We start from the raw sequence: 14,836 nt of genomic DNA on the forward strand, positions 1-14,836 counted from the left end.
CGGGCGGCGTCTCGCCTCACGGGCCTCAATGTGCAATGTGAGTCAATGGCCTCCTGCCTCCTGCTTTAGTAGTTTACACACTTAAGTAATTCGTACCTGTCATTATTTATTTATTTATTTTGGTGGTTCCAATCCAGCATCTGTGGAATACAAAAGGAAAACTTTATGAAGAATTTAAAAAAAAAAAAAAAAATAATAATAATAAAAAAAAAAAAAAAAAAAAGAATTTGAAAAAAAATAATAATTTGAAAACATTTGTAAGAATTTGAAAACATTTGTAAGAATTTGAAAACATTTGTAAGAATTTGAAAACATTTTTAAGAATTTGGAAAAATGTGGAAGAATTTTTTTCTTTTTTTTACGAATTATTATTTTTATTTTATTTTTAATTTGAAAAAGTTTTGGTGGAAAGCAAAAGTTTTGTGAGTGAACAAAAAGTTTCAAGGGGGATCATTGAAAAAGCATTGAAATGTATTTTTTTCTCCCATCTCGTATCTTTCCCATCATCATTTCCTCATTTTTATTAATATTTTGAAGGTGTTTTTTATTATTTTAATTTCAATTTTTAGTTTTTTTTTAATATGTCTATATAGTATTTTTTCAGTTTTATTTTTATTTTAGTACATACATGAGAAATGAGAAATGCATGCAACTAGTTGAAATAAAAAAAAGTTTAAGTTGTTTATATTTTATTTGATTCCAGTTAACATTTATTTTATTTCAAGTTGAGATTTTTATTTTATTTTATTTTTTAGCTATAATAATATCCCTGCCGTAGAAACCTGTAAAACATGATACAAAATGACACAGCATTCTTCTGCTTCTGTATTCTGTCCTTTATAGTGCTGTTTTGTTTGTCTCATGTTGTACATGTCCACTATCCTCATCCCTGCAGACGCTCCTGTGATTCTGTCCAACTCATCCTGTGATTGGGACGGGACGCTGCTGTCCTGCTTCTGTGCCGTGGACTCGAACCCTCGTCCCGCTGTCACCTGGAGCGTGAACGGGACTCACCTGCCGGACGGATATAATGCTTCTTTTTCTTATTTCAACCATATACTGATGGCGACTCTCAGTGGATTCTCAGACGCTCCTCTGCCGGTGGAATGTTACGCAATCAACTCACTGGGAAACGACTCTCACGTACTGTATGAGGCTCATGATGGTACGCTACAGCTCAACAATGACCTTTAGAGGATTATAGTTCAGTAAAAATATGAAGATTCTGTCATTATTTACTCATTGTTTCAAACCACTATTCTATTATTTTTCTGTGGAATCTTTGTTTGCAATGATTCTGTAACTGATCCATAAATCCTGAAGATTTGCACAGAATGGGAACACTAACACATCCTTCTGTTTTAAACTATTAAATATAATACTTGGTAATAAAATGATGCTTTTATCTGCCAATAATAGTTTTTATACTATTATATATAATAATTGATAATATAATGATGCTTCTCTCTACCAAAGGGTGTAGTAAAAACAGCTGTTTAACACTAATTTAGTGTTTAAATCCTTTCTCCAAACATCAGGACAGGAAATGAAACAAAAAAGATGGAAAAGACTAGAAAAGTCATGAAAATATTTGTGGTAATGGTGTAAAACCTGAAGAACATGCAGTAATGGAAACTTCTGGAATTTCTAATTATTTTATTTTATTATATTTTTGATTAAATATAAATTTATATCAGTGCTGTCAAATCGATTTATCGCATCTAACATCAAAGTTTTTGTTAACATAATATATGTGTATATATATTATTATATATATATTATATGTGTGTGTGTGTGTGTGTGTGTGTGTGTGTGTGTGTGTGTGTGTGTGTGTGTGTGTGTGTGTGTGTGTGTGTGTGTGTGTGTGTGTGTGTGTGCGTGCGTGTGTATATAAACATATACACGCATACATATGTGTATATGTGTGTGTATATACAGTATATACACACAGACAAATATATATAAATATAATAATATGTATACACACATATGTAAGGAAAACATTTTTACAGTACTAATTTATATATAAATATAAATAAATATAATTTATAATATTTACATAAATGTTTAAATATTTAATTATTAATAATAAAAAAAAAATTCTAATTGCATATTCATTACATATGCATTATAATGAGGAAGTTGTTTTTCCCCACAGGTCATCTGATCTGGATTCTAATACCAGCAGCATGTGCTGTGTTTTTCCTTCTGCTGATGAGTCTTCTGACACTTTACTGCTGTTGCTGCACAAACAGACGGTACGATCGATCTCACTAATGTTTTATCATGTGCTTATGAATTTATTATCAATTCAGTTTCATGTCTGATAAATCTCATCTGACTACATTCAGTGTAAATAACATCTGAGCTCTTTTCTTGTTGAAAAGGAGACTGGTCATGGCCTACAGACCTCCTGCAATACATCCGGAGAGTCTCGGCATCTATCAGGAGCGCATGCCGCTGTACATTAACTGCAGTGAGGTCACACACATCTACACCAATGGCAGTTACCAGCTCATCTATCAGAACTGCACTCCATGTTTTGTTCGAAGCAAACAGGTAAAAAGCGATGATGGGCTCATGAAGATTGGTACGGTTTGAGTCGAGACAGAGCCTATAAGTGAAGCGACACAACTCACACTGGTAGATCACATGATACATCCAGATTTCATTCATACTACCCATATTCATACATACTATATAGAATGTAATTTCTTAATGGTTGCGAAGTAAATTTAAAGGAACATGTCGACTTTTTGGGACTTTAGCTTATTAACCGTATCCCCCAGAGTTAGATAAGTCCATACATCCCCTTCTCATCTCCGTGCGTGCCGTAACCCTGTCTGACGCACCCACCGCTAGCCTAGCTTAGCACAAAGACTGGAGGTAAATGGCTCCGGCTAGCATACTGCTCCCAATAAGTGACAAAATAACGCCAACATTTTCCTATTTACATGTTGTGACTTGTATAGTCACAGCGTGTACGAATAACAAGATCACATGAGACACAGCCATCTTCTAACCGTATACATACTGGGAACTATATTCTCTCAGAAGGCGAAGCGCTGATACTTCTGCGGAGGGATTTACTCCAACTCTGAGCGAACTCTCTGCTCCTCACTTGAAAATATATTCCTACAAGTCCAAATCGCATTTATTGAAACTCTAAATTATGAAAATAATGTTTTTATGAACATTATAAGTGAAAGTCATAGGGGGGGAAATATGTCAACAATCTGAGAGGTATCACAACAGCAAAATGCCATCTGTGTTTATTAAAAATGATGCGTTTGATTTTGAAATGCAGCCGTCTCTGTGTTGCAGATGCATAAGAGACAAAGACGAGGAGCCAGACGACAGCGAGAGCAGCGAGAGAGGCCGACCCCCGTCACCATAGACTCTGACACGGCCATCTATGTGGAGGTCATATGATCACAACATCATCAATGACTCCTCGAATAACAGAAGCAATCTTACCTGTCTGTGTTTATATAACCATACCTCTGCGTTTTCACTGAGAACTGAGCCTGTGCTGGCGCTGTTGTTTCTGTATCAACCAGCCTCCAGAAATAAAGAAATAAAAAACAATGTCTTTGGCATCTCAAGCTATACAGTTTGAAGAATATGAAGAAGTGCATGTGAGTGAATATTGTTTGTTTGGCTGTTTGCAACATCACTGAATAGACAAAAAGTGGCTTTATGCTGTGTGTTTTAATCGCCATTCAATTGAACAGCCAATCAGTGATTTGCAAATCAGTCTAAAGACATTTCAGGTTATTTTCATGTACACTGACTGAGCTATGGAAAGTCACATTTGAGATTTTTAAAGATTTTCCTTTGACATGCGCTTTAAAAGTAAGTCATTAGTGAAAATTATTTGCATCATTGAAAAGTCAGTATATTTCAAAGGTGGTATTTGTACATTCCATGGACAATATATTCATAAAATGATACAAGATAGAGTCATGAACTGAAAGTATTTTGGGTTCGTCCTGAGGACAATAGAAAAATAAAACAGAGTTTATTGGAAACTAAAACATGCAGGTTAAGATTGGAACAGGGAAATGGGCAAAAGGTTAAATTTTTTTGAACACTAAGATTGATCTTGTCATGCAACCGATAAGAAGGTGAACATAGTTTGTGTGGTAAGTGTCAGATGGCATTTCAAAGAAAACCTTAAAGCTGTGCAGGTGGAAAATTACAACATCTAGGCCTATTAGAAACAAGTATCAAAGAAAGGCTATTGATCAACATTTCAGTTTCTCATAGCAGTGAGAAAGGGAAAAGACTGATTGACAAAGAGACATTATTATTATATTTTTTGGGAAATGAATAAATGAATAAAATATTCCTTTATGCATGACAGCTCTCAGTTTGTAAATTGAATCATTTTGTTTTTGTTTATATTTTTGATAACTTCCCTATTTATTTATTTTCTGAATGTTTTGCAATTAAAACGGACTTTTATTTTGCCATCTTTACCGCTGATCTCCTATGAAGCGTCGCTCTGCCTGTGATACGACGGTCGGCGGAAGTGATGTCACGTGTTGTGAATTGAGAGGGAGTTTGTATGCGTGAGTGTTCGTGAAACAATCTCCACACAAGCTACAGTAAGCCACATAACTGAGGTCTGTAGACTTTGGACTTCGGTACAGTGTTCTTGATTTAATTCAATTGAGTGTCTGAATGTTTTCAGCCCTGTTTCTGTCGCTTTAATGACCGCTGTAATGCAGCTCCATTGTTCGCTAACACTAGGGCGCTGTGAAATTATGAAGCATGCTAGTTAACTTAACTTAACTAGTCGCTTTAATGGTCGAATACTAGCTAAACTACACCAGAGACACTGTTGACAATCATTTGGTCCAGATGCGAGCTGATGACGCACTCAGTCTCGTATTTATGAATGACAGCCACTCAATGTAAACAAAACATATTAATATGTTGCTAGATATTAAATGTTTTCATGTCTGTCTCGTTTAGATAATGATTGAGTTGATCTCTTAAATAACTTTGTATTTTTATGAGGCCAAAACACTCTTGAGTAGACTATAATGAAATAAATCGTAGGTTAGATTACAGCAAAATGTGAACAGAAATGCTCATAATTCTTAAATATGAATGCTGTTATTGTCACTTTTTGTCTTATTTTAATATCTGACCATAGTTATCACAATATTTAGCCTATATATTACTCTTTTGTAGATTAAAAACTGCTTGCTAGACATGATTTGATGTCTGATTTGTGATCAATCCTTTGCTTCATTAGCGAATCCGTCTGAATGATTAATAAAAAAAGAGAAAGAAATCTAATCCAGCAATCAAAAATTTCAACAATTAATTTGCTCAGAAGTTTATTATAGGTCATTCAAGTCCTACTGAGTCTTTAAGCTTTCACTTACATTTATAATGTTCATTATTAATGAAATCCTCCTTTGTTGTACATTGTTTTCAGATTTTATGAGACCCGAGACAAGTGTTTAATTTGACGAACATGCCTGAAATCAAACTTAAGCATGTCGTGTCTTGCAGCAGTGAGGACAATGTAAGTATACTATCTATATTTATACCTTAATACCTTTTATAAATGAATACCTTTTATATTTAATAACAGTAATAAGATTTTGTGGCTTTCCAAAAGCCCAAGGCCACTTTAACTTGAACATACACTAATCTACTTACAAGTGAAGACTCTGTATATGAGGACAGAGAGAAGTCTATTGAAAAACAGATCATTTGAAATGATTCATAGAAATGAATGAAACTCCAACTCTGTTTTTTAATACTGAAGGTTAAATGCGAGACTATTAAAACATCTAAAACACTCTCAACAAGACGAGGAAGAATGAAGCTAGTCTAATAACATGATGTTAATGACCAAATAAAAGTGTTGTTTATTGATGAGACGTGTTCAATCCTTCACAGACTCACAAGGCAGACAATCTCTTGAGCTCTGACACGTACAGAAAGTGGAAAGCTGCAAGACCTGGAGAGAAGCAAGTTTCAGTCATTCTTCAAGTATGGCTTTTCTGTTATATTAATATGTTAATATTCGAATATTTTTAATTATTTATTATTTAAAGGTATAGCGGAGGATGTTTTACTTCCTGGTGGGTAACCTATACTATTGGTCCTCCTAATTGTCAATCATTCTGGTGAATCAATCAAACTTTTCAAAAAGTGGAGAGGGCGGGTCTTATCTAAAATTTGGAAAGATCCTCCGCTATACCTTTAAAATAAACATTTATTTCATAAATACAAATATCTATTTCTGTAATATATTTTTTTTAATTACATTTTTGTCTCTGTTGTTTCTCCAGTTGGAAAAGGAAGAGCAGATTCACAGCATAGACATTGGAAACGAAGGCTCTGCTTTCATTGAGGTCCTTGTTGGACACGCCACGTCAGTCAAAGATCAAGACTTTGAGGTGCGTCTTAAAGTTACAAGCTTTAACAGCATCAAACAGTTTAAATGGCATTATCTAAGAATACATTCATTTATTTATTATCCAGTTAAGTTCAGATAATACACATTACTTTACAAGAAATTGCTAATGTTTATAATATCATCATGCCTAATAGTTACATTTAGCAGATTAGAGCTGGATGATAATATAGTGTATATTTTGCGACAATATAAAAAATCAAGCAGTTGAGATTTGCTGTATAGTATATATTTCTTGATGTACTTTATGTAATGCAGATGAGATATTGTAAAGGTGATAATATAGTTACACTACCGTTCAAAAGTTTGGGGTCAGTAAGATTTTAAAAAAATGTTTCTAAAAGAAGTATCTTCTGCTCACCAAGGCTGCATTTATTTGATAAAAAAATAGTAATATTGTGAAATATTATGACAATTTAAAATGACTGTTTTCTATTTTTATATATTTTAAACTAATTTATTCCTATGATCAAAGCTGAAGAACAGCATTTCTCTGAAATCTAAAGCTTTTTTAACATTAAACACTACCGTTCAAAAGTTTGGGGTCAGTAAGAATTTTTATTTTTGGGGAAAGAAATAAAATAAATCAATACTTTTATTCATCAAGGATGAGTTAAACTGATCAAAAGTTACAGTAAAGACATTTATAATGTTAGAAAATATTCTATTTTAAATAAATGCTGTTCTTTTGAACTTTCTATTCATCAAAGAATTGTGAAAAAAAATTGTACACAACTGTTTTCAACATTGATAATAATAATGAATGTTTCTTGAGCATCAAATCATCATATTAGAATGATTTCTGAAGGATCATGTGACACTGAAGACTGGAGTAATGATGCTGAAAATTCAGCTTTGATCACAGGAATAAATTACAGTTTAAAATATATTAAAATAGAAAACAGTCATTTTAAATTGTCATAATATTTCACAATATTACATTTTTTATTTAATTTTTTTTATCAAATAAACGCAGCCTTGGTGAGCAGAAGATACTTCTTTTAGAAACATTTTTTTAAAATCTTACTGACCCCAGACATTTGAACGGTAGTGTACATTCTGTGAAGAAAAAAAATCTTTCAATAAAATAACTTTTCCATCTCAATTATGAACGCCTAACGCTCTCCCGTAGTAGATCACCTAGTGAGCACAATATGTATAATTCATATATATTTATTTGTGACACCCAGTATTTTTTGCTCTTATAATTACCAACACATTCAACATAATAGCTGCATAGACAATACATCTCCTATACACACATGTAAATAACATCTTTTAGTGGTCAGTGTTATTTTAGTATTATTGACTAGTATAGATTTTATTATTAATCATTTTAGTTTTTACTTTTATTAGGCTGTGTAAACAGAGGATGCATATGTTTGGACGTTTACATTTAAAATGTTTTTAATATTGTATTTTATTTTAACCTCAATTTTGTGACCTTCTGGGTTTGTCCTATTTGATGCACTATTACAATATTTAAATGCTAAATTAAATCTGACTAAACTTCCATTTTGGGTGAAATATACACACAGATACACTGTTGCATTTTTGTTTTGCAATATAACGTGACACAATATATTTGTACACCCCTAAAATATACCAGCAAAGGCATTTACATTACATGTATTCATATAGCAAATGCTTTTATCCTAATATTTTCTTGCCAACTAACTAGTTTAAATTTTAATATATTATTTTATTTCAGTTAACGTTTATTTTAGATCAAGTAACATTTTATTGGTTTTAGTTAACTATAATATATCTATTTATTTTTTAACATTCTATATCTTGTATCTATGTTAAGATGTGTTTCTTGTTTCCTTAAAGGATTAGTTCACTTCAGAATGAACATTTCCTGATAATTTACTCTCCCCACGTCATTCAGTCGAAAAGAAATCCAGGATCCCAGCCGAGGAATAAGGGTCTTGTCTAGCCAAACGATCTGTCATTAAAAAACAAAACAACAACGTTTATGTCCTTTTTAGTCCTGCGATGCGCCACGCATTTCATAATCATGTTAAAGGTCACGCGTGACATGGGCGGAAGTACCGACCTAGTGTTTACAAAGCGAATGTGCAAAGACTAAGTCAAACACCATTTAAAAAATAAATAAATAATAAAATGTAAAATAAGGATGTCGGACAATTTTACAGTTGGAGGAGAAAATGAGAGATCGCCTTTTTGAACCGGAACACGCGTGACCTTTCAACGTGATTACATAATGTGTGGCGCATCACAGAGCTAGTGTAAGACGAGCATTTTGTGGTTAAAAAGTATATATATATATATATACAGTACAGGCCAAAAGTTTGGACACATTACTATTTTTAATGTTTTTGAAAGAAGTTTCTTCTGCTCATCAAGCCTGCATTTATTTGATAAAAAATACAGAAAAAATTGTAATATTGTGATATATTATTACAATTTAAAATAATTGATTTTCAATTTATTATACTTTAAATTATCATTTATTTCTGTGATGCAAAGCTGAATTTTCAGGATCATTACTCCAGTCTATCACATGATCCTTTAGAAATCATTCTAATATTCTGATTTATTATGAGTGTTGGACACAGTTCTGCTGCCTAATATATTCGATGAATAAAAGGTTAAAAAGAACTGCATTTATTCAAAATAAAAAAAATATTTTCTAATAATATAAATCTTCTTTACTATCACTTTTTATCAATTTAACACATCCTTGCTGAATAAAAGTATTGATTGATTTCAAAAAAAGAAAGAAAAAAATGACTGACCCCGAATGACTGACCAGTAGTGTATATTGCTGTTACAAAAGATTTCTATTTTTAAAACATTTGCTTCTTTATTATTTTTTTTACTTTTTATTCATCAAGTATCCTAAAAAAGTTATGAAAAAATATTAAGCAGCAGAACTGTTTCCAACTTTGATAATGAATCATCATATTAGAATGATTTCTAAAGGATCATGTGATAGACTGGAGTAATGATCCTGAAAATTCAGCTTTGCATCACAGAAATAAATGATAATTTAAAGTATAATAAATTGAAAACCAATTATTTTAAATTGTAATATCACTGTTTTTTTTTTCTGTATTTTTGATCAAATAAATGCAGGCTTGATGAGCAGAAGAAACTTCTTTCAAAAACATTAAAAATAGTAATTTTTTCAAACTTTTGGCCTGTACTGTATGTATATATATATATATATATATATATTCTAATGGCCGATCGTTTGGCTAGATAAGACCCTTATTCCTCGGCTGGGATCGTGTAGAGCCCTTTGAAGCTGCACTGAAACTGAGATTTGGACCTTCAAACCAGTGAACCCTATTGAAGTCACTATATGGAGAAAAATCCTGGAATGTTTTCCTCAAACACCTTGATTTCTTTTCGACTGAAGACAGAAAGACATGAACATCTTGGATGACGTGGGGGAGAGTAAATGATCAGGAAATTTAAATTCTGAAGTGAACTAATCCTTTAATCCCACCTGAGGTATAAAACTGATTCTGAAGAATGTGTAATTTTCAAGGCTGTTGGTGTTAATGTGTCTTTCTTGCGATCTGTTGTAGGTTCTGTTGGTCACGTCGTCCTTCATGTCACCCACAGAGAGCCGTAACGGCACTAACACAAACCGAGTGCGCTTCTTCGGACCCAACCAGCTGGTGAAGGCCACGGCGCAGGAGAAGTGGGACTGCGTGAAGGTTGTATGCAGTCAGCCTTACAGCAAGGTGAACACTGAACATTGTTTTCTCTCATGTTAATTCAAACACGAATGCCCCTGACACGAGTGTGAATCGCGAGCCTTTGTTCTCTGTTTGTGTGTAGGCAATAGCATATGGAATCACCTTTATAAAGCTGCATTCTCCTCCAGACGGTAATGATGTTCCCATCACGACTCCACCGGTGAGTGCCGCTCCTCCACAGCTCGTGTTCAGTGTCCTGCTGTTTGACAGCTCTTGAAATCTTTCGTCTCTCTTCCTGACAGAAACTAACTAAACTGGGTCAGTTCCGTGTTAAAGACGAATCCCCTTCTTCTGGTTCAAATATCCAGCCGGGAAGTCTGTTCTTTAGCAGGGAGAGCACTGCTAAATCCAGCACAGGACTGAAAGGTAATGCATATTACAGTATTAAAGCGTAACTCTCGCCAAAATGCAACCTAGGGTCTTTTTGTGAATCTATCTGAGGCAAACTTTCGTGTAAAAGCATAATTAGGATGGAAACGACACTTTTAAGTTTGACCGTATTTTCGTTTTCGGTCAAATTGCCTTTTGAATGGGAGTGTCTGGGGCTCGACTATGATGGCATCAAACTCATCAAATATATATTTTTTATGATATTGAATGTTACTGTTCATAATAACATCATTTTGGATTTCATTCATGCTTGGTGAATGTTCATTTTGGATCCTGTGTACGCAGAAGTAAATGTAATAATCACAGAATCATTATTACCTGTTTGTTTCTATCAGTGTCTCCTCCGAATGACAGGTTGAGTTACGCCACCGCTGCTCTGAAGTCCGAGGGTTCGTCCACACAGTCGTCTTCCAGCAGCACCAGCACACAACAGGTACTGACCCGTATGTTCAGATCAGATCAGAACTAGGGATGGAGTGAGTTAGTTGTGTGGCGATTTTTCTTTTGGAAAGAATTATTTTATTCAGCAAAGAATCCTGGAAAAAAAAGTATCACTGTTTCCACAAAAATATGAAGCAGCACAACTTGTTTTCAACAATCAGGGTTCGTACGGTCATGAAAAACCTGGAAAAGTCATGGATTTTTAAAATGGCAATTTCCAGGCCTGGAAAAGTTTTGGAAAATGAATAAACTCATAAAGTTTTGGAAAAGTCATGGAAATTTGTTTTTCAAAATATCTGTGTACTTGAATTTGTTTAATTAATAAAATTAGGGAAACAAATTGCAATACTTTTTTCGTTTTACTGTGCGTTCACACCGGACGCGAATAGCGCGTCAAATTCGCGCCTGACGTGTCTAGAAATTTACGCGCGTCAAAGGTGAAATGACGCGTTTCCATTAACTAAAAGCGCTGAAACGGACATGAAAGGGGACCCATTTCTTTTGGCCCATCTAGTTTTAGTCGCTGTCCTCAGTGCCGCAGAAAAGCGCTGAAACGGACATGAAGGGGAACTCATTCAGCGCTTTTCTACGGCACTGAGGACAGCGACTAAGTAGCCACACCTGTGTGGCTCTTGTGTTGCTGTCATCAGCTCAGTGCTTCAAATTAAAATAAGCTGCTTTGCATTTTCATATAGCTTCGTATGTGCCTTTCCATTACAGATTTGAGCAAAACTTTTTTTTTCTTCTAAATATCGATAAATAACTATTGCAAAAGGATGGCGTTTCCATTAACCGACTAAAACTTTTTTTTTTTTTTTTTTGCGATCAGTCATTCCAAAAATCACGGCAACGGAGGACGTTAGTAGGTTTATATCTCACCCACCGCCCTACAAATTATTATTATTAATGTCTTATCCAAGTATTAATGTCAGGGAAAGACCCTTATGCGAACGGCACATAGGCTATATGCTAAGTTTCTTCATGTTTCTCCCTTGATTGTGGCATTTCTTTGAGAGTAGGCTATCCCTGTATTGTTTCTTTTATGAATTTAATAAGGAACCCTGGCTTTCATGTATTCTTTCTGTCCAAAAGGTCCGTGTTCTTTTGTGTCCACTCGTTTTTCCTTTAACCCCCAAATGAAAAACGAAAAATGAAGGGTTGTTGTAAGTAGGCTATTTTTAAAACGCAAAGTTGAACGCCAACATTTAAATTTGAACTGTAGGCTACACCAAATGCTGTGCGAAAAAGAAAAAAATATCGACAAATTTTCTGATTTTTGTTTATGACTTTTTGCCTCTTTGTTAAACATTTAAAATATATATGATTTTTTTCTTTTAAAAAATGTATTTGGTCTTTTATTTTCCGTGTTCACATTTATGAGGAAAAAACAATGTTACGTGACCGTTCTCCATTACGGTAATGAGTCCTCTGAGAGCGGCACTAAAAGACTTTAAAACTTACACAGAGACCTCAAACAGAAAGCACAAAGCTTTCCTAAACGAATTTCGTTTTGTATTAATTGTATCTTGATTTTAAAATGTTTCATTAACCAAATGCTTAATAGCCTAAATAAAAAGTAAATAGCAGAAAATAGATAATCACGACACAGAGGCGCCGGAGTGAACTGGATCATCCATGAACCGAAACTCAGCGTAAAAGGTAGCCTACTCGCCTCACAGACCTAAACAAAACTGAAATAGGCCTATATCTATTATCTACAGAAATATCTACTTTTAAACAGAACAATTCAAAACAAAATAAAACGATGTAGCCTAATCCGTATGAAATGTGCATTTCTCTCCGGCGTGTTCACTACTAAGAAGATCGCGAGTCAGTCAACTTCGTCTTTGCAGTCGACACAGAAAATACTTGTTTATTAATAAACAATTAAAATTGAGAGAGAGAGAGAATATAAGATTAGTTTGACTAATTTTGAGGACTTCTAATGATCTGTTAACAATCTCGTTTTTTAAAAAAAAAAAATTTTTATGGCGTTTATCGCATTTTGGAAAAGAGCTCTTCAAGCACATTTAGATTTTTCATCCGCTACTAACGTTACCCGCCCACAAGGAGTTAATTAACATGTATACACAGATGTTTTATGGAAAACTATGTCATGAATATTTACCTTTAAGTCATGGAAAAGTCTTGGAAAAGTCATGGAAATTTAATGGTAAAAATGTGTACGAACCCTGAACAATGGTAATAAGAAATATTTCTATTCCGCATAATAGCAAATCATCATGTTAGAATGATTTGTGAAGGATCATGTGACACTGAAGACTGGAGTAATGATGCTGAAAATTCAGCTTTGATCACAGGAATAAATTACATTTTAAAATATATTTACATAGAAAGTAGCAATTTTAATTTGTATTTACACTACCATTCAAAAGTTTGGGGTCAGTAAGATTTTTTTAATGTTTTTAAAAGTAGTATCTTCTGCTCACCAAGGCTGCATTTATTTGATTAAAAAAAACAACAACAAAATATTGTGAAATATTATGACAATTTAAAATGACTGTTTTCTATTTTAATATATTTTAAACTGTAATTTATTCCTGTGATCAAAGCTGAATTTTCAGCATCATTACTCCAGTCTTCAGTGTCACATGATCCTTCAGAAATCATTCTAATATGATGATTTGATGCTCAAGAAACATTTATGATTATTATCAATGTTGAAAACATTTGTATTTCATGATGCTATGATGAATAGAAAGTTCAAAAGAACAGCATTTATCTGAAATCTAAAGCTTTTGTAACATTAAACACTACCGTTCACAAGTTTGGGGTCAGTAAGAATTTTAATTTTATTTTTGGGGGAAATAAATAAAATAAATCAATACTTTTATTCATCAAGGATGAGTTAAACTGGTCAAAAGTTACAGTAAAGACATTTATAATGTTAGAAAATATTCTATTTTAAATAAATGCTGTTCTTTTTAACTTTCTATTCCTCAAAGAATAAAAAAAAAATTGTGTACACAACTGTTCTCAACACTGATGATAATAATAATGAATGTTTCTTGAGCATCAAATCATCATATTAGAATGATTTCTGAAGGATCATGTGTCACTGAAGACTGGAGTAATGATGCTGAAAATTCAGCTTTGATCACAGGAATAAATTAGTTTAAAATATATTAAAATAGAAAACAGTCATTTTAAATTGTCATAATATTTCACACACACACACAAAAAAAAAACAGTAATATTATCAAATAAATGCAGCCTTGGTGAGCAGAAGAGACTTCTTTTAAAAACATAAAAAAATCTTACTGACCCCAAACTTTTGAACGGTTGTCTATATTTCACATATTACTGATTTTACTCTATTTTTGATCAAGTAAAGCGCTTGAGTGAGCGTAAGAAACTTCTCTCAAAAACATTAACATATCTCACCAACCATAAACCTTTGAACACCACAGTGTTTCTCTCTTCAGGTGTGGAGCCCTATATATATATAACAAGCCCTATATAACTGTATTCCTATCCTCTAACTAATGAGTAGCCCATTTTACTTCCTTATTAAATTAGCTGCTCCACTTACGGTCCGCATAAATCATCTCTCCGATGCGAACGCAGTTCCTGATGCTATTGTCTTTGTGCTGAAGTGGCAGATATTTTGTACTCGCCTGCAATGGATTATTGACCTTTTATAGCGTTCCAGAATTATATCCTTAGTTATAATAACTGGAACTGGAAAAACTGAATCTCAGCAGGATCTGAGATGAAGATGCTCCGCCTGCTGTAGGACATCAGCGCTTATCAAACAGTCCCCTTCGAAAATATTAAAGTCACCATGAAAACGAATGTTTTTTATGGA

General features: G+C 33.5%; 2 protein-coding genes across 2 annotated transcripts in view; both read left to right on the forward strand.

The window, feature by feature from the left end:
* The first annotated feature begins 6 nt into the window (after positions 1-6).
* On the forward strand, positions 7-3,605 carry LOC309484624 (uncharacterized protein). The gene is made up of 5 exons (XM_082150950.1): positions 7-37; positions 896-1,165; positions 2,159-2,258; positions 2,388-2,559; positions 3,325-3,605. Exons 2-5 carry the CDS (start codon positions 1,063-1,065, stop codon positions 3,430-3,432), a joined length of 483 nt encoding a protein of 160 aa, XP_082007076.1. The 5' UTR covers positions 7-37; positions 896-1,062; the 3' UTR covers positions 3,433-3,605.
* A 1,847-nt stretch (positions 3,606-5,452) lies between these two features.
* xrcc1 (X-ray repair complementing defective repair in Chinese hamster cells 1) overlaps positions 5,453-14,836 on the forward strand; it is a 31,139-nt gene continuing 21,755 nt past the window's right edge. Inside the window, exons 1-7 of the mRNA XM_082150730.1 lie at positions 5,453-5,542; positions 5,923-6,015; positions 6,318-6,425; positions 10,003-10,161; positions 10,259-10,336; positions 10,419-10,542; positions 10,902-10,999. Of these exons, the coding sequence (XP_082006856.1) occupies positions 5,492-5,542; positions 5,923-6,015; positions 6,318-6,425; positions 10,003-10,161; positions 10,259-10,336; positions 10,419-10,542; positions 10,902-10,999 (711 nt within the window). The 5' untranslated portion in view covers positions 5,453-5,491. The remainder of the gene's footprint in view (positions 5,543-5,922; positions 6,016-6,317; positions 6,426-10,002; positions 10,162-10,258; positions 10,337-10,418; positions 10,543-10,901; positions 11,000-14,836) is intronic.

Source organism: Leuciscus leuciscus (genome assembly GCF_965113295.1).
Source record: "Leuciscus leuciscus genome assembly, chromosome: 20".
NCBI lineage: Eukaryota > Metazoa > Chordata > Actinopteri > Cypriniformes > Leuciscidae > Leuciscus > Leuciscus leuciscus.

Excerpts from the sequence above, each read along its gene's own strand:
- LOC309484624 (XM_082150950.1), top strand. The coding sequence starts at position 1,063 with ATGGCGACTCTCAGTGGATTCTCAGACGCTCCTCTGCCGGTGGAATGT. Across the intron at positions 2,259-2,387 it reads TGTTGCTGCACAAACAGACG|GAGACTGGTCATGGCCTACA; the intron begins GTACGATCGATC and ends CTTGTTGAAAAG. Across the intron at positions 2,560-3,324 it reads GTTTTGTTCGAAGCAAACAG|ATGCATAAGAGACAAAGACG; the intron begins GTAAAAAGCGAT and ends TCTGTGTTGCAG.